Source organism: Bombina bombina, chromosome 2, assembly GCF_027579735.1.
Source record: "Bombina bombina isolate aBomBom1 chromosome 2, aBomBom1.pri, whole genome shotgun sequence".
In the NCBI taxonomy this organism is placed as follows: domain Eukaryota; kingdom Metazoa; phylum Chordata; class Amphibia; order Anura; family Bombinatoridae; genus Bombina; species Bombina bombina.
Genome location: NC_069500.1, coordinates 513,187,103 through 513,214,061, shown reverse-complemented (window position 1 = coordinate 513,214,061; position 26,959 = coordinate 513,187,103). Strand labels below are relative to the sequence as shown.

At 36.6% G+C, this 26,959-nt stretch overlaps 1 protein-coding gene across 2 annotated transcripts in view; it reads right to left on the bottom strand.

The window, feature by feature from the left end:
• TOX4 (TOX high mobility group box family member 4) overlaps positions 1–26,959 on the bottom strand; it is a 119,347-nt gene that overhangs the window by 89,546 nt on the left and 2,842 nt on the right. Inside the window, exons 1-3 of one of the 2 annotated variants that reach the window (XM_053702281.1) lie at positions 7,433–8,137; positions 6,865–6,933; positions 6,533–6,772 (exon numbers count right to left, since the gene is read on the bottom strand). In XM_053702281.1, the coding sequence (XP_053558256.1) occupies positions 6,533–6,772; positions 6,865–6,933; positions 7,433–7,600 (477 nt within the window). In that variant the 5' untranslated portion in view covers positions 7,601–8,137. Of the gene's footprint in view, positions 1–6,532; positions 6,773–6,864; positions 6,934–7,432; positions 8,138–26,959 lie in introns of those variants that run through there. The other variant, XM_053702282.1, reaches the window with a different exon arrangement.

Genomic DNA, 26,959 nt, shown 5'->3' with positions numbered 1-26,959 from the left:
GTTTCCATCTTGAAGGATGGAACTCTGAGAAATTTGTTTAGACTTTGGGATCTAAAATGGGTCGGAACGTTCCCTCCTTTTTTGGGAACTACAAAAAGATTTGAGTAAAACCCCTGCCCCTGTATTGGAACGGGGCATATTACTCCCATGGAGGAGAGATCTCTTACACAGCGTACAAACGCCTCTCTTTTTATCTGGTCGACAGATAATCGTGAAAGAAGAAACCTTCCTCTGGGGAAGGAATTTTTGAACTCCAACTGAGACCCTTGAGACACGATTTCTAGTGTCCAGGGATCCTGAACGTCTTTTATCCAAGCCTGGACAAAGAGAAAGTCTGCCCCCTACTAGATCCGGCCCCTTATCAGGGGCCGCCCCTTCATGCTGTCTTGGTAGCAGCAGCAGGCTTCTTGGGTTGTTTACCCTTGTTCCAAGACTGGTTAGCCTGAAATATCAGAAATGATCTCCTTCAGAGCAGAACAAGATCATACTTTTGTAAGGAATAGCAAGGAGCTTAGTCTTATAAGACCCATCCGCAGACCAAGGCTGTAACCATAAGGTCCCACGGGCTAGGGCCAAAAAGCCTGAACATTTAGTTGCCAACTTAAAGACCTGTAAAAAGGCGTCTGTAATAAAGGCAATAGTGTTTCATAGCTATCACCTGGTCTAGTGTCTCCTCAAGGAAATCTGACTGAAACAACTCAGATAGAATGTCAAATCAGGATTCCACCGCCCCCTGGACAGTAACAATCATTTATGTGCCCTTATACCATCCTATAGACACAAAGGATGACCTAACAAAAAAAACAAAACAAAAAAAAAAAAAAACTGTTCCAATTTGCTTAAGAACATTTTTACACAAACAATTGTACTGTCTCTTTAAAATATAAAAGAGCAACCTATTTCTGTAATGCAGAGCCAGAGTAATATTAATATAATATTGCTGAAACCAGACATTGTTAAGAATCTTGAAGCAATGTCTGAGCATGGAACCGCAGAGTACTACCTGTGGGTAAGCAATAATTGCAGACCCTATAGGTAGAAAATGTGGAAAGGACTGACCGGTGACACCACTATAGTAAACAAAAGAAAAATCAATAAAGGCAAATATGTTACTATCTCTTTAAAATTTAAAAGGATAATATGTTTTCTCTACATTAACTTGCAGAAATAACAAGAGTGAAATATTGAAATCCTTTCATTTCTGTAACCAAAATTATTCAAGCATTATGTTAACCCCGCTGGAAACATATATTGCTAAAGACATTAGACTAGAGCACTGCATGTGGGAGAAGAAAGATTTTTATTTCATGTTCCCTGATAGGTACTAAGCTGTATTATACCTTAAACAGCAGATGTATCAAATAAAAGGGACCCCACCAAAAAACGGTACTGTCTCTTTAATTGAAAAAAAGGAACGACATTTTAGATGTAACTTCGTTCCTTCCAAGGCATAATAACACCACTGACTCTTTAATTAAGAGAGACCCCCCATATTTGTATCATTACATGTAAAAATAATAACAATGGAGCAAGGCAGATGGGCAGTGTAATGGGACACTGACAATAGACATAGTGTCTCAAATAGTACATGCTTTCACCTCCTCTCTGCCTCTAACTTACTCAAGAGACTTTCCCAACTTCGCGAAATACCTCTCAGCTGTATGTCCTTGCAGAACACAGCCGAGGAGGCATCCGGCGTTTCGGGAGAAAAAAAAAAAAAAAAGAGACAAAGAGCGTGCATACAATGGCTCGAAACTCCGCCCATCGTGGGCGTATCGAGCTCAACCTCGTGAAGGCCAAAAGAAGCCGCCAGGAGAACAAGGATTAGCGGAATGGCGCACACACAATGGTGTGTACTGAAGCTCCGCCCATCGTGGGCGTATCAAGCTCTCCTGAGCGGGCAAACATGGCTATAAACAAAATGGAGCCGCCGGGAGATCAAAAAAGAAAACAAACAAAACCATAGTCGGCTTTTCAATTAGTAACACAAGCCGATAAGTACAAAACTCCCTACTGGCTGCCATCACAGTAATGCGCCCATCATGATAATCCCATGCATGAAGGACACTAACACAAAAATCCCCCTGTCGGCTGAAAACTTTAAACAACAGCCGTAGTGAGCAGGGACTCCAGTATGGAAAGGGACTTAAACAACCCTGTATATCTAAAAAAGGATAAATCATACTCTCCCAATCTGTCATGAGGTAAGCACACATCATACCCTTCAAGAATCCTATACACTATGTAGGTGTCATAGGATAACCCTCCCTGTCAGCTGTCAAATCAGTTATAAGCCGCTGAGAGTTATACAGAGGATATGTTGCTGTATAAGTACAGAACTGTCTGTGAAAAACTCATCCCCATTCCAGGGATATAACAATATATATAGCGTCAGTTCCTGGTACACATTAGTTAGTGACCTGAAGAAAACCCTTACAGAAACAGTACATTTCCCGAGACATGTAAGAGGAATAAAAACATAGTACCCCACACTATGTAAATAGGAAAGCCCTTCCAGAGAGCCTATGATTCCCAGCAACTGAAAGTACAGCCATTTCTGAGGTAGCAGGGCCCAGCACTTACCTCTATGCTGAGTGACAGCATGACACGTCTCACAGGAACAAGAGGTCTTCTCCCTCCGGTATTCCTGTGGACACAGAAGGGCCTTAGTTACTAACTGCGAAGACCATAAATCCAGAGGGGCAGCACTGGTATGGAAGGTGCAGTGAGAGTAAAACCCCACTAGTTCCCATTGTCTTAAAGCCACCAAATGCTTCTCTTTTTTGTTCTTTAGAGACTGATCTGGTGGTCTAGGCTACACCCCAGAACAAAGCAGCACTATCAGCACTACTTTTAAAATAAGAAACTCTTGATTGAAGAATCTATAACTAACACCTCACTTTACCTCTTCCTATCACTAACACAGGCAAAGAGAATGACTGTAGTGGGAGGGAAGGGAGGAGCTATATATATACAGCTCTGCTGTGGTGCTCTTTGCCTCCTCCTGCTGACCAGGAGGCGATATCCCATAAGGATGAAATCCGTGGACTCGTCATATCTTGTAAAAGAAAAGTAATTTTAAGGTGTTTACTGTCCCTTTAAGTTACTTTTATATTAGTGCATTCCCTTATTTACTGGCCTTAACATCACTTGGCATCCTTTAATCCTATATTATGGCAGCTATTGCTTATTAGTATATGACTATACTAACAAACTTTAATGTTAAAGATTGATTTGTTCACTGAAGCATAAATCAAAAAGCTTTTTTTTCTGTATATTTATTTAAAGGGACGTGATACCCAAATGTTGAAGCACTTGAAAGTGCTGCAGCATAGCTGTAAAAAGCGGACTAGAAAATATCACCTGAACATATCTATGTAACAATAGAAGATATTTACCTCAAAATGTCCTAAGTACTCACTCCCCATTGTAAAGGTGCCTTTAAGCAGCCAATCAAGATGCTAGTCCCAGGACTTGTAAGGGAGTGTGCATCTGGCATGTGAAGGCATAGTCATGTTATTTCCCTATCGAGTTTAAAGGAAGTTTACCATGAAATTTCACGAGAAGTCAGTGAAATCTCATGAGATCACAGCACAGCATGACTGATGTTGCTTAGCTATTTTTTTGTTCTTATTTCAACTTGCGGCTGGGCAGTAGCTGAAGTATAACTGTTTACAGATCACTTACTAATGTGAGCTGAAGAAATTGTGAGATAAAATATCTGTTTTTTACATAGAGATGTTCAGGTAATATTTTTGTCAGCTTTTTACACTTATGCTGCATCACTTTCAAGTGATTTAGCATATGGTTATTTTGTCCCTTTAAAAAAAGGCAAAACAAAACTTTAACAGATGTTTATTTGAAATGCCATCTTTTAAATGCAATAAAAATGTGTGTCCTTTTAAGCTGATAGAAAGGGGAGACGTATATATAAGAATGTAAGAACTACTACAGCTGCAGATGGCTGTGTAAAAAAAGGCAATAGAAACCTGACCGCTTGTGTGGAGGTGTGATTTCCTGACTTTCAAGCCTCTACCTGGTTCTTAGTCATGCCTCAGACCTAAAACATACTTTGTATTTTGGAAAACATAAGCAGTAAATAAATAACAGTACGGTTTTAAAGCTACAAGAGGCAGGAAATTGTATCGATTGATGGAAGAGGCAATCCTATTATTTTGTGTTTAAAGGGACATAATACTCAAATGCTAAATCACTTGAAACTGATGCAGTATAACTGTAAAAAGATGACAGGAAAATATCACCTGAGCATCTCTATGTAAAAAAGGAAGATATTTTACCTCACAATCTCCTCAGCTCAGCAGAGTAAGTTCTGTGCAAAAAGTTATACTTCACCTGCTCCAAGTTGCAGGTAAAAATATAAAAAAATGAAGAAATGAACAGCAGCCAATCAGCATCAGCAGTGCTGAGGTCATGAACTCTTACTGTGATCTCATGAGATTTCATATTAAGCTTCCTTTGCCTGATTGGTGAAATAATATGAGAGTTCACGAGGCTCATCCCCCCTAAGATGTCCCAGGACAGACACACTAAAATGCTGCTTAGAAATCCTTTACAATGGGAGGTGGCTACTGAGGAACTTTTGAGGTAAAATATCTTTCTTTTTTACATAGAGATGTTCAGGAGATATTTTCTAGTCAGCATTTTATAGCTATATTGCATCACTTTCAAGTGTTTAAACATTTGGGTATTATGGTCCTTTAACTTGAGTTGCAAGTGACTAATTACACAATTATCATTGATGTTCTATATCTGCGCCTAAAATTTTGCATGAGAATGAATGCATTTATATATCATTTAAAAATGCATCTAAAATTGGGCAAGTTCGACTGTAAAATTCTCCTACTCATTTTTTTTGTTCGCCTAGGTGCACAAAAGTGAAAACAATAAAAAAGGATTAAATTAGATTGACGCGGTCGTATTTTCTATAGTACGCCTTATCAAATCAATCTTCTTTCACCTATAGAGAACTTAAAAGCTCTACAAATGCGTGCACTAAAAATTTCCATAAGTACTATGGAGAACAGCATTAAAATTTCTCTTAACTCCCGTTGTAAATTCTTTCTGATGTTGGCAGAAATTTCTGTTGCAAGGCGCCTTTGTAAGGCAGGAGGAGGAAGATTTTGTGATTTCTCGTTATATTCATAATTTTTAATATTGAGATCTCACTGTAGCAATCGCAATATTCTGAAATAAAAAAACTGCACATTTCTTCCACTTTTTAGTTTATCCACTAGTGACAAAAGCAATAAAAATGTTCTATAAAAAGGGCGCAAAAATAAGCTAAAATAAACGCAAAAAGGTAACATGCGTAATTTATATGGGTATTTTTGTAATTAAGATTTACACATAAGTAGTAATTAAGCTTATTTCCAATAATAAATTAGGTGCATATAGTTATTTGACAGGAGAAATGTATTATTAGTTCACCTGAGCTCGCATTTGGAAAAGCACAAAAAATACTACAATTTCTTTGCTAAATTTGGGCACGTGCTGAGGCGAATAATAAAGGAGAATTCTTATAGCGCTTGATAAATCTTGCTACTGAAAGCGGAACACTTCATAAATCAATAAAAAGCAAAACTTGCAGTTTCTAACATTTCCTAACACATAAAGATGTTATTTTAAGAACTCTTATGTATAGGGCTACATAACTATTGTGAACCACAATAAACTATATATTTTCAGTTATACCAATTTTTTTTAGAAACTTAATTTCGAATTCACATTTTTTTGTCTAGATTTATAGGTCAGTGATACACAATCTTTTTACACTTATTGGTAAGCTCAGGAGCAGCAATGCAGTACTGGGAGCTAGCTGCTGACTGGTAGCTGCGCATATATGCCTCGTCATAGCTCATGAGTTGTGTTCACCAGTTGTCTGAAGCTTTGAACGCTTTAGACAAATAAAGAAACTTTCAGCATTTAGTATTTTATACTTCATGACTGGAAGTCCCCTTTATTTGTTCAACTGGTAAATCCTAGCGTTTCACAAACGCTAGGATTTACCATCACTTTAAAATTGTATGCTATATCTGAATATATGAAAGTTTAAAGGGACACGAAACCCATTTTTTTCCCTTTCATGATTCAGATAGAGCATGCAATTTTAAGCAACTTTCTAATGTAGTCCTATTATCAATTTTTCTTTGTTCTCTTGCTATCTTTATTTGAAAAAGAAAGCATCTAAGCTAAGGAGTCAGCAATTGTTTGGTTGAGAACCATGGACAGCACTTGTTTATTGGTGCTGTCCAATCAGCAAGGACAACCCAGGTTGTTCACCAAAACTGGGCCAGCATCTAAACTTACATTTTTGCTTTTCAAATAAAGATACCAAGAGAATGAAGAAAATTTGATAATAGGAGTAAATTAGCAAGTTGCTTAAAATTGCATACTCTATGTGAATCACGAAAAAAAAATTGGGTTCAGTGTCCCTTTAATTCTGACTTTACTGTCCCTTTATGTTTTATCCTACATAATAGCTTATATATGGCAATTTAAAAATTATACAAACCATGGCCAATCCAGCTCCAAGAAGTCCACCAGCTTGCTCCATTACCTCATGAGTCATTTCCACGGGCATATCCAAAGTCTGTACCCCATACTGTGCTGCAAACCCACCATCCTGAACTCCAGAGGGATCTCCAAGATCAAAGTGTCCAACTACATCAGAAACAGCAAGGGAGGGGTCCGCATCTAATGATATTGGGGGAATTTCAAACTCTTCATCCCCAAGGCTTGGTGTATGGAAAGTCTGTTACAAGTGATAGAAAACACAGACAATAGTTTTAAGCTTGATGAAGAGAACTTAAAACCCATACATATAGTAAAATGTTCTGCACTTACCTCAGTACCAGCCAAGAAGGGGTGTCCTGATCCTGTGATAGTCAGGTAACTGTCATTACCCCCGGGGAACTGCAAGTTAGAATATAAAGCTGTAGTGAACTGATACAGGATTTGAGAGGCTAAATATCACCTACATGTATCCATCAAAATAAGGAACAAGCTTTTGGAACAGTAAGCTTACACAAACTAAATGAAAGGCATCCAATATAATTGAAATCATCACAAATACTGAAATTCTTGTGAAGCTATTTTTGTCCTTAATAAAGCAGTGACTGTATTAATTATTTTTGTCCTTAATAAAGCAGTGACTGTATTAATAAGTTTACATTTACTATCCAATTTAAAAAAAAATATTACATATGATTTACTTAAAGAATGTTATTGCATAGTAACAAAATGAGGTATAATATACCCATGCAAAACCAAAAGGGAATAAATAAACCATACACTTCTATTCTAAACTTACATATAATACCAGGAGTGAACATATTTATACCAAACGCAGCTGTCTGATAACCCCATCACTTGGTCTTTGATATTTGTAAACCAATACATCACTCTCCCTTACCTTGTTGTGCCCATACATTCCATACAGCTGATGGGAGGGCACTAACCCTGGAACATCTAAAGAGCAGGAAGGTCCCTCATCTCCTGCAAACAGCAAGTGTTGACCAGGAAGTCCACCACCTCCATCATTGGCATCTGTGTCCAGACCCGAGAAGAATTGAAGGTCCATGAATTGATTCTGAAGGGCTAGCCAAGCCCCCTCCAGTACATATGATACTAACTGCACCCACAGTACGTGATCAAAGTACCATGTAAAGTTTAGAACATTGAGGGGCTACATATTTCACTGTGCTTCAGATTTAAAAAGCACTAACCAAATGTGTATCCCTTTATCTTAGAGTACACCATATAGAGCCTGAAGGGGACTTAGCGTCTATAAATGACACCACAAGGTGGTGATCGCACGTGCGGATAATAGGTCTTCCCATAACATATATGCTGATAAAATTAGTTCCTACACTAATAATACAGCATTAAATGAATTAAACACGCTTCCATGTTTGATACAAAACATACGATGTAATCATGTTGTCCTACGGGTTGATTTTAGAATAATAGTAAAGCAAACGATAACCTATACAGTTACGACTTTTAACACAGAAAACTGCAACTTATTGGGTAAAGTCCTCTATAGGTCCATACGTATAACCTGGGGATGAAACAAACTGGGAACCTCTGGCGGAAGATTCCCTTATGTACCAACATACCAAGCATTTACGGAACTACATAATACGACAACACTCTATAAAGCACCACCTTTATATATATATATTGCGGAAACCCACTTCAATAAGAAACCTAGTTATTATACCATCCTACCGCAACCACAGTACCACACTATGGACCATAATAGGCTCTACTGCAATACGTCACTCATTCTACAAACAACCGCCAATCAGAGTGCTTAAGCAATACGTCACAAAACAGACCACGCTCCCCGAAATTATCCTAAAACGTCAGGGTAGCAGCAGCGCGCAGTATGAAAAAAATGAAGGCGGGAAAAACACCACGTAATCAATTATAATCACGTGTTGTTGGATAACAGACGGACATTTTTACTACGGGCGTCACGTCAAAATGATTTTTTTTAATAAAAAATCTCGATACCACATTAGTGCCAACTGCCAAGGCAAGCGAGTCTAATGGGGGACTGTACCAGCTATCTTTAGCAGTGGTTTTGGTAACCTTATGTATTTACCTAGTTGGTTGGTTATAGGAATGAAATAAATGAATCGAGCACAGTGTCTTTGAAAAGAAAGAAACCATACTATCAACAACTCATTAGAGAATTTTATTTTTAAACAAATGTCATCTACTATGTCTTTAACTCCTGCATTTTAAATGCAAAGTAATAGCTGTATTGCAGTGCCCATCCAGGCCAGGATATACAATAAATGGCCACATCTTGAGCAGAATGGGAGCGTTCTAGGAGTGCAACTTTGTTTATGTGTTTACTCCTTGAGAATGGTTAAAGTAAAAGATGGGAATCGGTTTTAAAAAAATTGCTTCAAAGCCAAGGGACATTGTACACTAGATTTCTCTTTGTAGATGGTCCATTTATATAGCCCGTCTGGGAGTGTTTGTGTAAAAATGTAGAGTTTTTCTTATTTAATAATAACATTGTGCTGATTTTTAGACTTCTAACCAAGCCCCAAAGTTCTAGATGTATACTGATGTCTACAAATTCCTGCTAGCACCTGTTTGTGTGTAAAGGGTCTTTTCATATGGGGGGGGGGGGAGTTTGCACTTCCTGCTTTCTCAGCCCATTTCAGTGGGTGCCCCTGCCTAACCTCATCAACAGTGCTAAATTGGGAGCTGTTAAAGGGACACTAAACCCCAAAATTTTCTTTCATGATTCGGTAGTGAATACAATTTTAAACAACTTTCTAATATACTTCTATTATCTAATTTGTTTCATTTTTTTTAGATATACTTTGTTGAAGAAATAGCAATGCACATGGGTGAGCCAATCACGCAAGGCATCTATGTGCAGCCACCAACCGGCATCTACTGAGCCTTTCTAGATATTCTTTTCAGCAAAGAATATCACGAGAATGAAGCAAATTAGATAATAGAAGTAAATTAGAAAGTTGTTTAAAATTGCATGTTCTTTCTAAATCGTAAAAAGTAAAAATGTGGGTTTCATGTCCCTTTAAGTAAGTTTTTTAAAAGGTTTATACTTAGGCTTACCAGAAGTCCCACTTTTACTGGGATTGTCCCTGTTTAGAGGTGCTATCCCAGTGTCCCACTAAGTTGTTCATTCTGTCCCAGTAGGGTTGCCACCTCTGGGTTTCAAATCATGTATCCGGGTTTAAGACCGCCTGAAACCCGGATACATTATTCAAAATGACTGGACTGTGACTCTCCAGCATAGTTGGATGCTGGTACTTTGTTACATACAGCCCTGCTTAGCTTAGAGCCTGTGTCCTTCAAAGTTTACATTTAGTAAAACAGGCTGAGTAAGCAGCATAGGGTTTTTTAATTTTGTAGGGCTACTTGGTTTATTTTTCTAAGAATTTAACACCCCCCCCCCTCGACCCCTGGTGACATCACCAGTGATACACCTTTAGGGGAATCATATGAGTATGAACAGGAAGTGCAGACAGACAGGATTGGCGTGGATCTTGCTTTACTTCATGCAGAATAGCATTTTGGCTGTAATCTTCCTGCATTATGGTATAGTGTTGCCTCTTAAACAGCTTTAGCAGGTATGTGTTTCTTCTCTACTTATTTCATTCAATGTTGCATTTATGCCTCTGTTTTTATCTTGTATCCAGGCCTCTGCAAACTGCCCCCTTATTTCAGTTCTTTTCACAGACTTGCACTTTAGCCAATCAGTGCTGACTCCTAGGTAACTCCACGTGCGTGAGCACAGTGTTATCTATATGACAGTGGCATGACACACATGATCTAACACCCTCTAGCGGTGAAAAACTTTCAAAATGCATTCATATAAGAGGCGGCCTTCAAGATCTAAGAAATTTGCATATGAACCTTCTAAGTTTAGCTTTTAACTAAGAATATCAAGAGAACAAAGCAAAATTGGTGATAAAAGTAAATTGGAAAGTTGTTTTAAAGTGCATGCCCTATCTGAATTATGAAAGTTTATTTCTTTCATATAGGTGGCGAGAGTTCACAATTTTTTACCCATGGGATATACATTCCCACCAGGAGGAGGCTAAGTTTCCCAAACCTCAAAGCCTATAAATACTCCACCCACCTCACTCATATCTGTTTAAACTTTGCCTCCTTTGGAGGTGGTTAAAGTATGATGTGCTTCAGTGTATACTGAAGTCCGGTTTCCCCTCAGAGTTACAGTGTTTGTCAAAAGGATATGAAGGGAGTTCTTGCCTAAGGTTATCATGTTCTACCTCTGTTTAAAACCTTTTTAATGGGCTATCTGTAAATCGGTCGCAGAGATTCATCTCCTGCATCCCTTTATGGTTCTACATTCTCCTATATCTGTTCCTCTTGTGATATTTTTTTTAGCACTGGTTTAGTCTGTCTGCATTTGTGGCCAAGTGTCTGCCTCATTACAGTAAGTATACATTTTTATTTAATGCACTTTTTCTAAGAAAGTTTATTGCTTCATTATCCTTATATTGCTTTTATGCGCTTAACTTAAGACGTATTTGGCTAAATTTATTTTGTTTTATTCTCTTTATATTCTTTGCTGAAAAGCATATCTAGATATGCTCAGTAGCTGCTGATTGGTTGCTGCACATAGAAGCCTCATGTGATTGGCTCACCCATGTGCATTGCTTTTTCTTCAAATAAGGATATCTAAACAATGAAGCAAAATAAATAATAGAAGTTAATTGTAATGTTTAAATTTGTATGTTCTATCTGAATCATTTAAAGAAAGATTTTGGGTTTAGTGGCCCTTTAAATAAATGCTCTTTGCATTTCCTCAGCGCCTCAATATTAAATAGGGGCTTTATGTTTTACTACATAAATATTATACTTAAAGCTCTTTTTACAAGTGTTTTTAAGGTATATTTTATGATCTTTGCAAAGATTTTTCTCGAATCCTCAGTCTTTTTAAGCATAAGTGTTTTTTTCTATAAATAGTAATTAATTTACTTTTTTCTGAAATTTTCAGGGTTTTTTTCTTTGCCATAATGGAACAAATCACTACTGTTCCTGAAATCACCATAGGACCTGAGTCTGTGGAACACTTTTCTATCAAAGCCAAGTGTATCTTTTGCAAAACTTTTAAAGTGCCATTTTCAGTTTATTTATGTGACTCATGTTTCAATTTCACAGATAGATGTTGATGGCGTACCCCCAGCAATGAAGAAATGTATTGCTGCTTCAATTGAGAAGACTCTGACTGAATTTCCGCTTTCAAATAAGCGTAAGAGATCAGCACGTTTTACTTTCTGCTAGTAACTTACAGTATGTACTGATCAGACTAATACTGATGTATCCTCTCATGATGATGATTCCTCTGATACTGAGGCTCCCTCATCTGATACAGAACCAGATAAATCTACTTTTTTGTTTAAAATTTAACATTTTCGTTCTCTTTTAAAGGAAGTTTTAGTCACTTTAGGAATTGAAGTAGTTAAAACTTCTGAGGATATTCCTTGTAACAAGTTAAATTCTTTTTTTAAGTCTAATTTTGTTATTCCAGAGATCTTTCCTGTTCCTAATGCAAGTCTCTAATATTATCTCTAAGTAATGGTCTAAATCTAGAACTTCTTTTAAACCTTCTTCTAGGTTTAAGAAATTATATCATTTACCTGTTGCTAATTTAGAGCTATGGGAATCTATCCCTAAAGTAGACGGAGCTATTTCTTCTCTAGCTAAACGTACTACAATTCCCTTAGAGGATAGTACTTTTTTCAAAGATCCTTTAGATAGGAAACTTGAATCTTTTCTGAGAGACTTATTTACATACTGGTTATGTTCTTAGGCCAGCTATATCTATTGCTGATGTAGCCGCCACCTCTACTTTTTGGCTCTCTAATCTTGCTCAGCAATTTTCTTCAGACGCTGAATGTTGTAATATTCTCCATTTACTACAAGATTCAAATCTTTTTATTTGCGATGCAGTATATGACATTATCAAAATCAATGTTAAAACTATGTTATTAGCTATTCTTTCAAGAAGAGCTTTATGGCTTTAAATCTTGGAATGCTGGTATGGTTTCTAAAATGAGATTACTGTCTCTTTCTTTTCAGGGTAAAAATCTATTTGGTTCTCGATTAGATTCAATTATCTCGTCCGTTATTGGAGGCAAGTCAGTTTTCTTGCCCCAAGACACTAGATCTAAAGGAAAATTTAAGGCTCCAAATTGTTTTCGTTCCTTTCTAAACAAGGATCAGAAGCCTTCCATCTCCCCAAAAACCCCTGGTTCTAACTGGAGACCTTCTTCCAATTGGAATAAATCCAAACAATTCAAAAAACCTACTCCTGTCCAGAAAACAGCATGAAGGTGTGGCCCCCAATCCCAGCTCTTCTGGTAGGGGGCAGATTAAAACTTTTTCAGAAAATGTGTCTAAAATCCCTGGAATCAGAAAATAATCTCTCAGGGCTATCAAATTGTTTTCAAAATCAAACCCCCAAGGGGACGGTTTTATCTAACTCCTGTTCCAGAACATCCAGTAAAAGCTCAAGCTTTTCTAACATGTCTCACATCTAGAATTTATGGGAGTGATTGTCCCATTTCCGATACAGGGAAAGGGTTTTTACTCAAATCTATTCATTGTACCAAAAAAAAAAGGGAATTCATTCAGACCAATATTGGATCTGAAAATATTAAACAGATTTGTGAGAATTCCAACCTTCAAGATGGAAACTATAAGGACTATTCTGCCTTTTGTTCAGCAAGGTCATTGTATGTCCACAATAGACTTACAGGATGCTTATCTCCACATCCCTATTCACCCAGATCATTATCAATTTCTGAGATTCTCTTTACTAGAATAGCATTTTTCAGTTTGTTGCTCTTTCGTTTGGCCTAGCAACAGCACCAAGAATATTTTCAAAAATCCTTGGTGCCCTTCTATCTGTAATCAGAGGTCAGGGTATTGCGGCGTTTCCTTATTTAGACAATATCTTAGTTCTAGCCCAATCTTTTCATTTAGCAGAAGCTCACACAAATCAACTTTTTGTTGTTTCTTCAAAATCATGGTTGGAGGATCAATTTTCCAAAGACATTTTTGATTCCTCAGACAAAGGTCACTTATTTTAGTTTCCAAATAGACTGTGTCCATGACTCTTTCTCTGACAGAGAAGAGACAAATAAAACTAGTCTCAGCATGTCTGAATCTTCAGTCTCTATCATACCCTTCAGTGGCTATGTGCATGGAGGTATTAGGCCTAATGACTGCAACATCGGACATTGTCCCCTTTGCTCGTTTCCATATGAGGCCTCTTCAACTTTGCATGCTGCGCCAATGGTACAAGGATTATACTCAAATATCACAACTGATATTCTTAGATCACAACGCTTGGTTTTTCTTTGACATGGTGGATATACCATCAATATCTTCAAGGGGCTTCCTTTGTTCCTCCTACCTGGTCTGTGATCACAACAGATGCAAGTCTTACAGGTTGGGGAGCAGTATGGGGTCCCTGACAGCACAGGGAGTCTGGAATGTTCAGGAAACAAAAATTCTGATCAATATCTTAGAACTCCGTGCTCTTTACAAAGCCCTTCAAGCTTGGCCTCTTTTAATGAACGAACCTTATCTTAGTTTTCAGACAGACAATATCACAACAGTGGCATATGTCAATCATCAAGGCGGACTCTAAGTTTCCTAGCCATGAAGGAAGTATCTTGGATATTTTCTTGGGCAGAGACCAATTCCTGTCTCATAATTGCAATGTACATCCCAGGTGTGGACAACTGGGAGGCAGATTATCTCAGTCGTCAGTCACTACACACGGAAGAATAGTCTCTACATCAGAGTGTATTCTTACAACTTGTTCAAATTTTGGGTCTTCCTCAAATAGATCTCATGGCCTCTCATTTGAACAAGAAACTTCCCAGATATCGTGCAAGGTGACGGGATCCTCAGGCAGAAATGACGGATGCTCTAGCAGTTCCTTGGTCATTCCAATATGCCTATATATTTCCTCCACTAGTTCTACTGTCCAGAGTGATTTCAAAAATCAAAATGGAACAATCCTCTGTAATTCTGATAGCTCCTGCATGGCCTCTCAGGATTTGGTATGCAGATCTAGTTCGGATTTCCAGCTGCCCACCATGGAATCTTTCTCTAAGACCAGGCCTTCTGTCTCAAGGTCCCTAATTTCATCCAGACATAAAATCTCTGAACTTAATGGTGTGGAGATTGAACGCCTAGTTCTCAGTCACAGAGGTTTTTCACACTCTGTAATTAATACTATGATTCAAGCAAGAAAACCTGTTTCCAGGAAAATTTATTATAAGGTTTGGAAAGCTTATATTTCTTGGTGTTCCACTTATAATTTTTCTTGGCATACATTTAGAATTCCTAGAATTCTTCAAGATGGTTTAGATAAAAAAAACTTATCTGCCAGTACCTTGAAAGGACAGATATCTGCACTTTCTATAATGTTTCACAGAAAGATTGCTCATCTGCCAGACCTGTAATTAAATCTATTTCTCCTCCATGGAGTCTTAATCTAGTATTACAGACATTACAGGCTCCTACTTTTGTACCTGTGCATTCTTTAGACATTCAACTACTTTCTTGGAAAGTTTTGTTTCTCTTAGCTATTTCTTCTGCTAGAAGAGTTTCTGAATTATCCGCTCTCTCTTGTGAGTCTCCTTATCTGATTTTCCATCAAGATAAAGCAGTTTTGTGGACTACTTTCACATTTTTGCCTAAGGTTGTTAATTATAACAACAAACAGGGAAATTGTTGTCCCTTCCTTATGTCCTAATCCTAAGAATGATGCTGACAAATCCTTACATTCTTTGGATGTTGTCAGATCTTTGAAATATGTTGATGCCACTAAAGATTTCAAGAAGACTTCAAGTCTATTCGTTATTTATTCTGGTTCTAGAAAGGGTCAGAAAGCTTCTGCTGTTTCTTTAGCTTCTTGGTTAAAACTTCTAATTCACAAAGCTTATTTGGAAGGGGGTCAGTCCCCGCCTCAGAGAATTACAGCTCATTCTACAAGATCAGTTGCCACATCTTGGGCTTTTAAGAATGAAGCTTCAGTTGATCAAATTTGCAAAGCTGCCACATGGTCTTCTTTGCATACTTTTTACTAAATTTTACCATTTTTATGTTTTTGCCTCTTGAGAAGCAGCTTTTGGTAGAGAGGTTCTTCAGGCAGTGGTCATTTTTTATTAATCTGTTGCCTATATATTTTCTTTTTCGTTTTTTTTTTTTTTGTTGTTGTTATTAAAAGACCATTATTTGGATATTAATTTTCAGCAAAAAAAGCTGTTTATATTTTATCCCACCCTTCTTATTTTGTTACTCGTGGTATTATATCCCATATGTAACAAATCGTGGACTCTCGCCACCTATATGAAAGAAAACATAATTTATGTAAGAACTTACCTGATAAATTCATTTCTTTCATGGTGGCGAGTGTCCACGAGGTCCTCTCCCTATTATGGGTTGGTTTTTAAACAGAGCACATCCTTTTTTTTTTTCTGTTCCTTTTTTATGGCTTTTTCTTACTCGTTTTTTACACCTCACTTCTTCGCTATTTATTAAACTGAGATATGAGTGAGGTGGGTGGAGTATTTATAGGCTTTGAGGTTTGGGAAACTTTGCCTCCTCCTGGTGGGAATGTATATCCCATATGTAACAAATCGTGGACTCCATGAAAAAAATTAATTTATCAGGTAAGTTCTTACATAAATGTGTGTTTTTGGACTAGTCTGTTCATTTAATTGGCCTCTGCAATGAACCTTAAAACAATGAGTGTGAATTAATGAGAAGTCTGGATTGCCTCCTCCAAAAAGGCAAGTGGGTGTTGCTGCTGAAAAACATTTGCAGCAAACAAGCTAGTATGGCAATTTATTGCAAAAATGCTGAAAGGTCTTAGAACTACAAGCTGTTTTTGGCCTGTTTAAATTGTAAATTATTGTAATAAAAAAAGTCATTCAGCGATTACATAAAGGCTAAATCTAGCCTGAAGTCCTAAATCTCCCAGAATAACTTGAGCTGGTTTACTATTCGGATAATGTTAGCAATAGTCTGCTTTGCTCATGCTCAGAAGAGGCAGAATGGAACTTAAAGAGACCTGAAACCCAAGAATCTTCTTTCATGATTCAGATAGAGGATAACCCTTTCGTGTCGGGGTTAACGTGTCTACATCGGAACAACTGTTCCGAAGTAAACAAATTGAAATCTTGTGATCACAAGATTACAATGATGGGATCGTGTCAAGGGGAGCGTCCCTATGATGCTAGGCACGCCCTCCAGACCATGATCCCATCAGGGAAGCGCCAGTGGCTTCAGGAAAGCCAAGCGGTTAGGGCGTTGTATTCCGTCCTTTGACGCTAAAGCCCAACAAAATTCGGACAGAATACAACGCCCTAACGGCGTTAAAAGGTTAAACAACTTTCCAATATACTTCTATTATTTAATTTGCTTTGTTCTCTTGGTAAACTTGGGTTTCACATCCCTTTAAAGGGGCAGTATACTATAACATCGTTTTTCCCTTAATGTGTTTTCAATTACTTTTTTTACCAGCTGCAGCGTATAAAATGTATGAGATTTGCTTTTTAAGGCTTATTTGTGTATATGAATTAGCTGATTTTGTGTTTTGAAGCCACAACCTAATAAAATGGGTTGAGCGTTTAGATATAAATCAGATCTCATTACTTTATTATGTTGTGTACACATATCTGCTTCTTTATCTTATATCTGACCATAAACCAATCAGAACAAATGGAAAATTAACATTTTATTACCTTATCTCTTCTATAACCCACTGGAAGTGTAATTTCTTCTGCTGGCTGTATTTACAGATCTTGGCCTCGTGGCCAAAAACTTTCAGGATGCGTGGGGATACCACAGGCTAAATAAACTATTTTAAATGCAAAAATAAGGCTAATGGAAATACTTGTAAACAATTTAATACACTCCAGCAGGTAAAGTGGATCATTGGGAACAAAATAAAGGGGATTTTTTTGAGTAAACTGTCCCTTTTAAGCTCAAAACATGTCTTCTTTCCTTGAGGGGCAGTGGCTACAAGGTGAAATTTTAAGAAGTAATTTTGCAAGAAAACAAGTGTTTGCTTTTTTGTTTTTTAACACAATCTGTTTCTTTTTATGTTTACACTGATTTAACATTTGTTTTTACTAAAGGAGTATAATTTAATATCCTTTTAAATTGCTTGAATTTTACTGTTGAATTTCTCTAATGGCCAAGAAAAATAAAATTTTAAATCTAGAGTTCCTGGAGGACGGGATTCTGAAGTGTTTCTATCTGATAATGCAGCTTAATGCCTCAATAATCTCAGCTTTAGAGAAGAAAAATACAGTTTAAGTATTGTTTATTGTTATAACACACATACATATATATATATATATATATATATATATATTAATATATTTCTGTATGTGTGTGTATATATATATATATATATATATATATATATATATATATATATATATATATATATACATACATACATACATACATACATACATACAATCAGGCAGGCATTCTTAAAGGGGCACTTAAATCAAAATTAAACTTTCATGATTCAGATAAAGCATGCAATTTTTAAAGAACTTTCTAATTTACAGTCTTTTTACATTAAAACTTTGAGTCACCATCTCCTACTGAGCATGTGCAAGAATTAACAGAATATACATATATGTGTTTGTGATTGGCTGATGGCTGTCACACAATGCAGTGGGAGTGGAAATAGACATAACTTAGGCATTTAAAAAAAAAAAAATCTACTACTCATTTGAAGTTCAAACTAAGTGCTATTGTATTGTCTTGTTATCTTGCAATTGTTGATTATGCAAACTACTTTATTTTCTGGCACACAACCTATCCAGCCATACCACTTTGCTATTTAAAGGGACATGAAAACCCCAAAAAATCTTTTGTGATTAAGACAGAAGTAAATTGGAAACTTTTTTTTTTTTTTTAAATGGCATGCTCTATTATTAAATTTGCTTTGTTCTCATGATATTCTTTGTTTAAAAGATATCTAGGTAGGTGTCTGGATAACATTCTTGCAAAACTGCTGCCATATAGTGCTCTGAGCATGGGCAAGCACTTGCTTTTCAACAAAAGATACAAAAAGAAAAATTGATAATAGAAGTAAATTAGAAAGTTGTTTGAAATTGCATGCTCTGTCTTAATCATCAAAGTAAAATGTGGGTTACATATCGTAAAGGGACATTACATAATACATTAGATTTTTCTTTGCATAAATGTTTTGTAGATGATCCATTTATATAGCCTATACAGATATAGATTTTATATATATATATATATATATATATATATATATATATATATATATATATATGGACTTCAAGAGAGAGAGAGAGATATCTATCTATATATATATATATATATATATATATATATATATATATATATATATATATATATATATATATATATATATATATATATATATATATCTATCTTGAAATCCATTCATCCCGAACAGAACACTGCACTCACCGGATTTTCATTGAAATAAAATGTCCTTTATTAGATACAAAATTTAAAATATGAACATCCCCAAACGTTTCGGCACCCACTGGCGCCTTGTTCACTAGGAGCTAAAGAGAAAGTACATTTTTTGCACTTTAGCTCCCAGTGAACAAGGCGCCAGTGGGTGCCGAAACCTTTGGGGATGTTCATATTTTAAATTTTGTATCTAATAAAGGACATTTTATTTCAATGAAAATCCGGTGAATGCAGTGTTCTGTTCGGGATGAATGGATTTCAAGTTTGCAATTTTCTACACAGCACCCCGGTACTACACAGTTTGGATTGGTGAGTGCATTCCTTTGGACATTGCTGTATGTATGCGTCTGTGTGTGTATAGTTTGGCTTACTTTTAAATAAGATTGTGCTGATTCAGACTCCTAACCAAGCCCATCACAAAGGTTAAAGGGACATTATACACATTTTTTTCTTTGCATAAATGTTTTGTAGATGATCTGTTTATATAGCCCATAAAGTGTTTGTTTGTTGTTTTTTTTTTAAATAGATAGTTTTGCTTATTTTTAAATAACATTGCTCTGATTTTCAGAGTCCTAACCAAGCCCCAGAGTTTTAGGAGAATGCTGACATATACCTACTCCAGCTTGCTCCTGTTTGTGTAAAGGGTCTTTTCATATGCAGAGGAAAGGGGAGGGGGGGGGGGGTCTTCTCGTTTTGCTATAGAACCACTTGTAGTGGGTGTTCCATTAACCTTTTAAACAGAGCTAAACTGTAAGCTTCTAAGTAAGTTTTTAAACGGTTTTATACTGGATTTTTATATCAGTATCTGTGCATATTATTCTTTATATTAGTGTCTATTCCATTCAGTTATATGAAATTGGTGTATACTGTCCCTTTAAGAGCCAAGAGAAAGAGAAGCAAAGATGAAACAGATTAATATAGAAAGGTAAAGTAAATTGGATAGGAGACATGGTTGTGAGGGTGAAAAAAAATTAAAAAGAAAAGATTAAGGCTTCTAAGCTGCTAAGAAAAAACAAACCAGTTTAAAAAGACACCTTTAGAAACTCCATCAGATCAGACAAGCAAGAGAATGTGCAGGAACTAGGGCTAGAACCAGAAAAAGGCATTGCAGAGATTGCTTACATTTACCTGACCACTGTATCATGTGACAGGCATCACCCAATATATAGACTCATATACATATACACTGTGAACTCTTGCACATGCTCAGTAGGAGCTGGTACCTCATAGCGTGTAAATATAAAAAGACTGAGCACAAATTCATAATGAAAATAAATGTGTAAGTTGTTTAAAATCTATTGAATCATGCTAGTTTAAAGGGACACTCAAGTCAAAATTAAACTTTCATGATTCAAGAGCATGCAATTTTAAACAAGTTTCCAATGTGCACAGTCTTTTTATATTTACACTTTTTGAGTCACCAGCTCCTACTGAGCATGTGCAAGAATTCACAGAATATACGTATATATGCATTTGTGATTGGCTGATGGCTGTCACACGGTACAGGGGTGGTGGAAATAGACATAACTTTGAAATTTGTCAGAAAAAAAATCTACTACTTCAGACTAATTGCTATCACATTGTCTTGTTACCATGCATTTGTTGATTATGCAAATCTGTATTTACTGGCCCTTTAATTTTTACTTTGTCAGTTTACTTCTATCATCAAACTTGCTGTTTTCTTGGTATCTGTTGTGGAAGAGTAAATCTAGGTAGGCCTATAGGACTTCAGTAGCTTATACTTTTTGCAACATTGTTTATAGCACTGTTATACAAACACTGCCAGAGTAATGTAAATTATAACATTATGTAGCTTTTTTTTCCTGAATCAATTAAAATAATAAACATTAAAAGTTTAAAGGCGAACTAAACCCCTTTTGTTTCTTTCATGATTCAGATAGAGCATGCAATTTAAAGGAAAAGTAAACTTTGGCACACAGCCACGCAGCTTTTGCAAGTAATACTAAAATAAGTATGAGTTTCATTCATCATTTTTTTTTTACATCTATATATTACATAGTTTTAAACTACCTTTCTCACAGAGCGCTCCTATCGTCGGAACTCTGCCTGTGATTTTTTTTATTTTTTTATTTGCTTGTGGATAATGATTACCCTTTAGACCGTTTCTATTGGTCCCCCACTGGTGTCCCAACAGACATTACCGCCCACTACTATCAATACGCATGCGTGAAAAATTGCGACCACATCATATGCGCGTCCATGAAAAACACATGTGCATTATCGTCTGTGAAGCTATTTATGTAACAATAGAATGTACACGTAAGTGCGGGTGGGACCGCTCTGACATGTAAAGTATAAAAATATGGAAATGGTTGGGTGGGAGGAGTGAATAAGGAAAAAGGTGTGAGATTTACAGTCAAAACAACTGTAAAATAATAATCTTTATTAAAAAAAAGTTAGCGACTATAGTTATCTCACACACATAAATGTATTACATTAATGCGGATACTGGAAATTTACTTTCACTTTAAAGTGTCAGTAAACCTTAAAAATAATGTTATATAATTCTGCAGAATTATATAACATTATATTAGCGCAAACGTTTTAAAACAAAATTTCCCCTTTGAATTTTTAAAAAAACCTGAGCGAGCTGCACTTAGTGCTATGGCGCGGTTGGGCCGGGCTGTGACTATACAGTTTGCCCGATGCGCTGTTTGAAAAAAACAGACCCGCTCAGAAGATCACAGAGAGCGGGTCTGTAAAACAGCAGGGTTTTTTTAAAATTCAAAGGGGAAATTTTGTTTTAAAACGTTTGCGCTAATATAATGTTATATAATTCTGCACTATGTGCAGAATTATATAACATTATTTTTAAGGTTTACTGTCCCTTTAAGCAACTTTCTAATCTACTCCTATTATTTTTTTGTTCTCTTGCTATCTTTATTTAAAAAGCAGGAATGTGAAGTTTAGGAGCTGGCCAATTTTGGGTTCAAAACCTGGGTTAAGCTTGCTTATTGGTGGCTAAATGTAGCCACCAATAAGCAAGCGCTGCCCAGGGTTCTGAACCAAAAATGGTCCACATCCTAAGCTTACATTCCTGCCTTTTCAAATAAAGATAGCAAGAGAACAAAGAAAATTTGCTAAAAGGAGTAAATTAGAATGTTGCCTAAAATTGCATGCTCTATCTGAATCATGAAAGAAACATAATTTGATTTAGTATCTCTAAGTTTAATTTGAATAGAAAAAATTAGGTGTATTGCTGAATAGCTTGTTTGTGGGCTCTGATGTAACTTCTGTCAGACTGATTATTAAATGAGTAATACGAATACATGTACAATACCCTCCAACTGCTTGGGACTAGAAAAGGTTTCAATTTCGTAATAGTTGTATATTTGCAGCTTGGGGAGGGGATGAAACTACAGTATGGTAAAGAAAGGGTATAGTTGTTGTTGTTTTAATACTATATACTAGCATTTGCATTTTATAACACAAAATCTAAACCAAGGATCAAGGCAGAGAAGATTGTGACTTATTTGTAGGGAAAATATTAATTTTTAATTTTATTTTTTTAAACAAATATTAAAGGACTAGTCAACACAGTAGATTTGCATAGTCAACAAATGCAAGATAACAAGACAATGCAATAGCACTTAGTCTGAACTTCAAATGAGTAGTAGATTTTTTTTCTGACAATTTTAAAAGTTATGTCTTTTTCCAAACCCCCTGTACCATGTGACAGCCATCAGCCAATCACAAATGCATACACGTACCATGTGACAGCCATCAGCCATTCACAAATGCATACACACTTATTCTTGCACATTTTGTTAATGGAAGTAAATTGGAAAGTTGTTTAAAATTGCATGCTCTATCTCAATAATGAAAGATTAATTTTGATTGAGTATCCCTTTAATGAAAGTCTGGATTTCGGAATAATTCTGGATTTTGGGATTCCGGATTTGGGGATTTGTACCTGTATTATTAGTATTAAGATTTCCTAGCAACAGGGTTGATATGCAAAATTATTGTAATTCAAAACACAGTACTTTGTTTTCAAAGTGGTTTTATTTGTCTATAGAAAAAAAAGTGTAGGATTTCATTACCAATTGGTGATGGAGGATTTCATGCAAGTATAAGGTATAAAAATAAAACTGCATACACAATTTTTTTAATTGGAGTAGCCATGTTGTTAGAAGAATAATACAGATGCCAAAATAAAGGGTATGTGTATAATTAATAATATGCAACCACAGTGTAATACAACAATAGCCAAAGAAACCCAATGATTAAATGTATTTCTCTTTACCTGAATACAAATTTGATATATATATATATACAGTATATATATCACTTAATTGTTTGTGCCATAATAGCTATGTTTAATCGATTCAGCTCCACCATCACACCTGCCTAGTAAAATACACTTATATATAAGGGCTCAGGAAATACCCCTCCCTGCCAGGGTGCCCAAGACACCTTGAAATGGGCATGGAGCCTAGGTTAGTGAGTCCTACTAGTTTAACCATATTGCTTGACAGTCTAACACTAAGTATGCCCAGTGGTACTGATATTAAACATGGATGCCACCATTTATCAGAAACCTCACCTCTCCTCTAGGCAACTCATAGAGCATCAATGTGCTAATTATTCATGGGTCCCTGCAGTGGGAGCCTGCCTGTTTACCTATTGCAGATTGCAGCACTCAGTATGCTTACTGAATCCTCACAGTGTTAGCCTGCTTGGGTGCTGAGGTGGATCATACTTACCAAGTCCCAGCAGTGTTAGCTTACTTGGGGACCCAGTGCTTTAGTGAATCTCAGCACTTATTATATGCTGTCTAATAGACTTGACTAAAGCACATCAAATATGAGGTGAAAAGTGCAGTATCTGTGTGCTGATTACACACTATATCAAAGGTAGACAGAGTATGGCCAGGGGCATAAGCAGATCTTACACCAATTTTGTATGGTCTTTGATCTAAAAATGTTTGTTGTTTACATTTTTAACCCCTTTACAGCGGCCGCTGTATCCTGTACATTGACTGTCCGTAGCACTTCCAGGCTGTAGAAGTGCAGGTCTCACAGACAGCATGCATCAGGGAGTGAGACATACAGAAATAGCATGGTCTCACCAAAGTAAATTGGAAACTTTTTTTAACCCCTTGAGTGCTAATGACGCTTCTGAGCCGTCACAGTGTTTCCAACTCTGGTGCTAATGACGGCTCAGAGCCGTCACTAGCACTCTCCCACCTTGAGGGAGATCTGGGGGCTCCTACCTGCTCCTACCCCGGCGATTGGACCTGCATAGTGACAGGCATTGCCGGGGCTTCACGTTATGCGTGGTGACGTCACGCGCAATAACGTGATGACGTCACCGCGCAACTTTATTAATACTTAACGATGTTAAGTATAGGAGCAGGGGGCATGCTGCTTAGAAGCCTGAATCTCAGGCATCTAAGCAGCTACAGAACCACCATTGGAAAGGTAATCGCCTAACGTTTCCAACAGTGTAAGTCTTGGGGATCTGAAGAAAAAAAGTTTAAACAAAATTCAAAAAATAAAAAAAAACGTAAAAAAATCTTAGCATCCAGGTGGGAAAGTGCTTAGCACTCAAAGGGTTAAAATTGTACGCTTTGTCTGGATCACAAAATAATTTTTTGGGTTTCATATCCGTTTTAAGAATGCAAACTGATTGAACCAGCCACATACCACTCAGTGATTGCTTAGAGCTGTGGACAAACCCATTTACAGCCAGCCCTAATACGATAAACATACTCATCAGAGTTTTCAGGTAGTTTATTAAAGCGATATTAAACCCAAAAAAATATTTTGTGATTCAGAGTATACTATTTAATAAAAAGTTTCCAATTTACTTCTGTTATCAAATTTGCTTTATTCCCATGATATTCTGTGTTTTAAAACAATGTGCAGAGTTTTGCAAATAAAGTGATCATTTTAAATTATTGTAAACATTTTTGTATTGCAAACTTTTTGTAATCCAGGGCTCAATATGCACTAAACACAGAAAAAAGTAATTTAACCCTTCGCTACCAAGAATTTCAGAGAAAATCTTGCATGAAATGCTGGAGATTATTTTAGCATTTTTGCTATCACTCCATTTGAACAGAAATGGAGCCTTGTTTTTTTTTTTTTTTAATTACCTATCAAATCTCTCACTCTTTTCTCCACATGACATAAATCTACGCTGAATTGCGCAAGGGGTAGACAGGTCAAAATTGAAATATGAATGGGTGCATTTCATTTTTAAAAAGAAGCATTTTTGCATTATACTTCTATTAGCAAAAATGCTTCTAGTAAATGTGTATTACTGTTTTTCAGCAGCATATGCACATATCTTGTGAGGGCCCATGCAACACCATTCAAACACCACACCTTCTCAGAGAGACAGTGGCTTTTATGTCACACCACCAGCTATCTGAGCTAGAATACTGGCCCATGGGCCCTAAAGGTAAATGTGCATAGGCTGCTGAAAAACAGTGATGACTTTTACTAGAAGCATTTTTGCTAAAGGAAGTGTATTGCAAAGATGATCCTATTTAAAACTGAAATGCATTTAGAAAAAGGCAGATTAAAAAAGGGAGAGTAAACACCTTGAGATTTTTTATATAGAATATTTAGTTTGAAACAATTTTGCATTTTACTTATCTATTTTGCTCCCTTTTCATGCAAATGAGTTCTGAAAATTAAGGATTTTCTAATTCTTCTAATTCTTAAAACTTAAAGGGGCAGTCTACACCTTTAGCATCTTAAAGTCTTACCTCAGATTAAGCTGAAAATAGTCTCCTGCACCCTTTCTATATCATGCAGAAGGAATGGTAAAGTTATTTTAAAATGAATTTTATTTCTGACCACTTTGAATGGCTGCCAAGCTCCGCCCACTGGTGACATCACGATTGGGGCTGCCTCTAGGCCCTCTGCTGAATAGCATTGGCAGTCTGTTGAATCCAACTTGTGAGCCTTTTGTGATTGGAAGCAATATGCAGCCCAGATTGTGATGTAATCAGTGGGTGGAGCTTGGCAGCAATTTTAAACTGGCTAGAAACAATATTCATTTCAAAATAACTTTTTTACCATTCCTGCTGCATGATATAGAAAAGGTGCAGGAGACTATTTGCATCTTAATCTTAGGTAAGACTTTAAGATGACTAAGGTGTAGACTGTCCCTTTAACATGCACCCTGCTGACTTGTCAAGGCTTGCCATGCTACATATCTGTCATTAAATAGCTTTAACTATAAAAACTGCAAAACAGTATACTTTATAGTAACATTAAGACCATGGCTAGCCTTGTTATTTACAGACTAGCCTGTTGGGAAGGCCTGAGGGCAGGTTTGAAAACCAGTGCACCACAGTGAGATTAAAAAGCTTTGCCAGAATGTATCTAAGGCAAAGCTGATGAAGTCAGTGAATTAAGAATGTACAGAGGTGGTGCTGGGAGTAGCTGAAAATAAACTTTCTGTGCCAGTGAACATACAACATCTACTGGCCCATGAATATTGCTGGCAAACAGCAGAAGAGCATTTGTCCTGTGCTTTGGCATGGATTTGTGTGGAGGATACACGCCCACTGATTTATTTAAAAGGATAGTTTAGTCAAAATTAAACTTTCATGATTCAGATAGAGCATGCACTTTTAAGCAACTTTCTAATTTACTCCTATTCTCAATTTTTATTCTTTCTCTTGGTATCTTTATTTGAAAAAGCAGGAATGTTAGTTTAGGAGACAGCCCTTTTTCCCCAAGAACCCTGGGTAGCGATTGGTGTCTAAATGTAGCCACCAATATTAAGCAAGCACTACCCAGGGTTCTGAACCAAAAATGGGCCAGCTCCTAATCTTACATTCCAACTTTTTCAGATAAAGATACCAAGAGAACGAAGAAAAATTGATCATAGTAGCAAATTAGAAAGTTGCTTAAAATCGTATGCT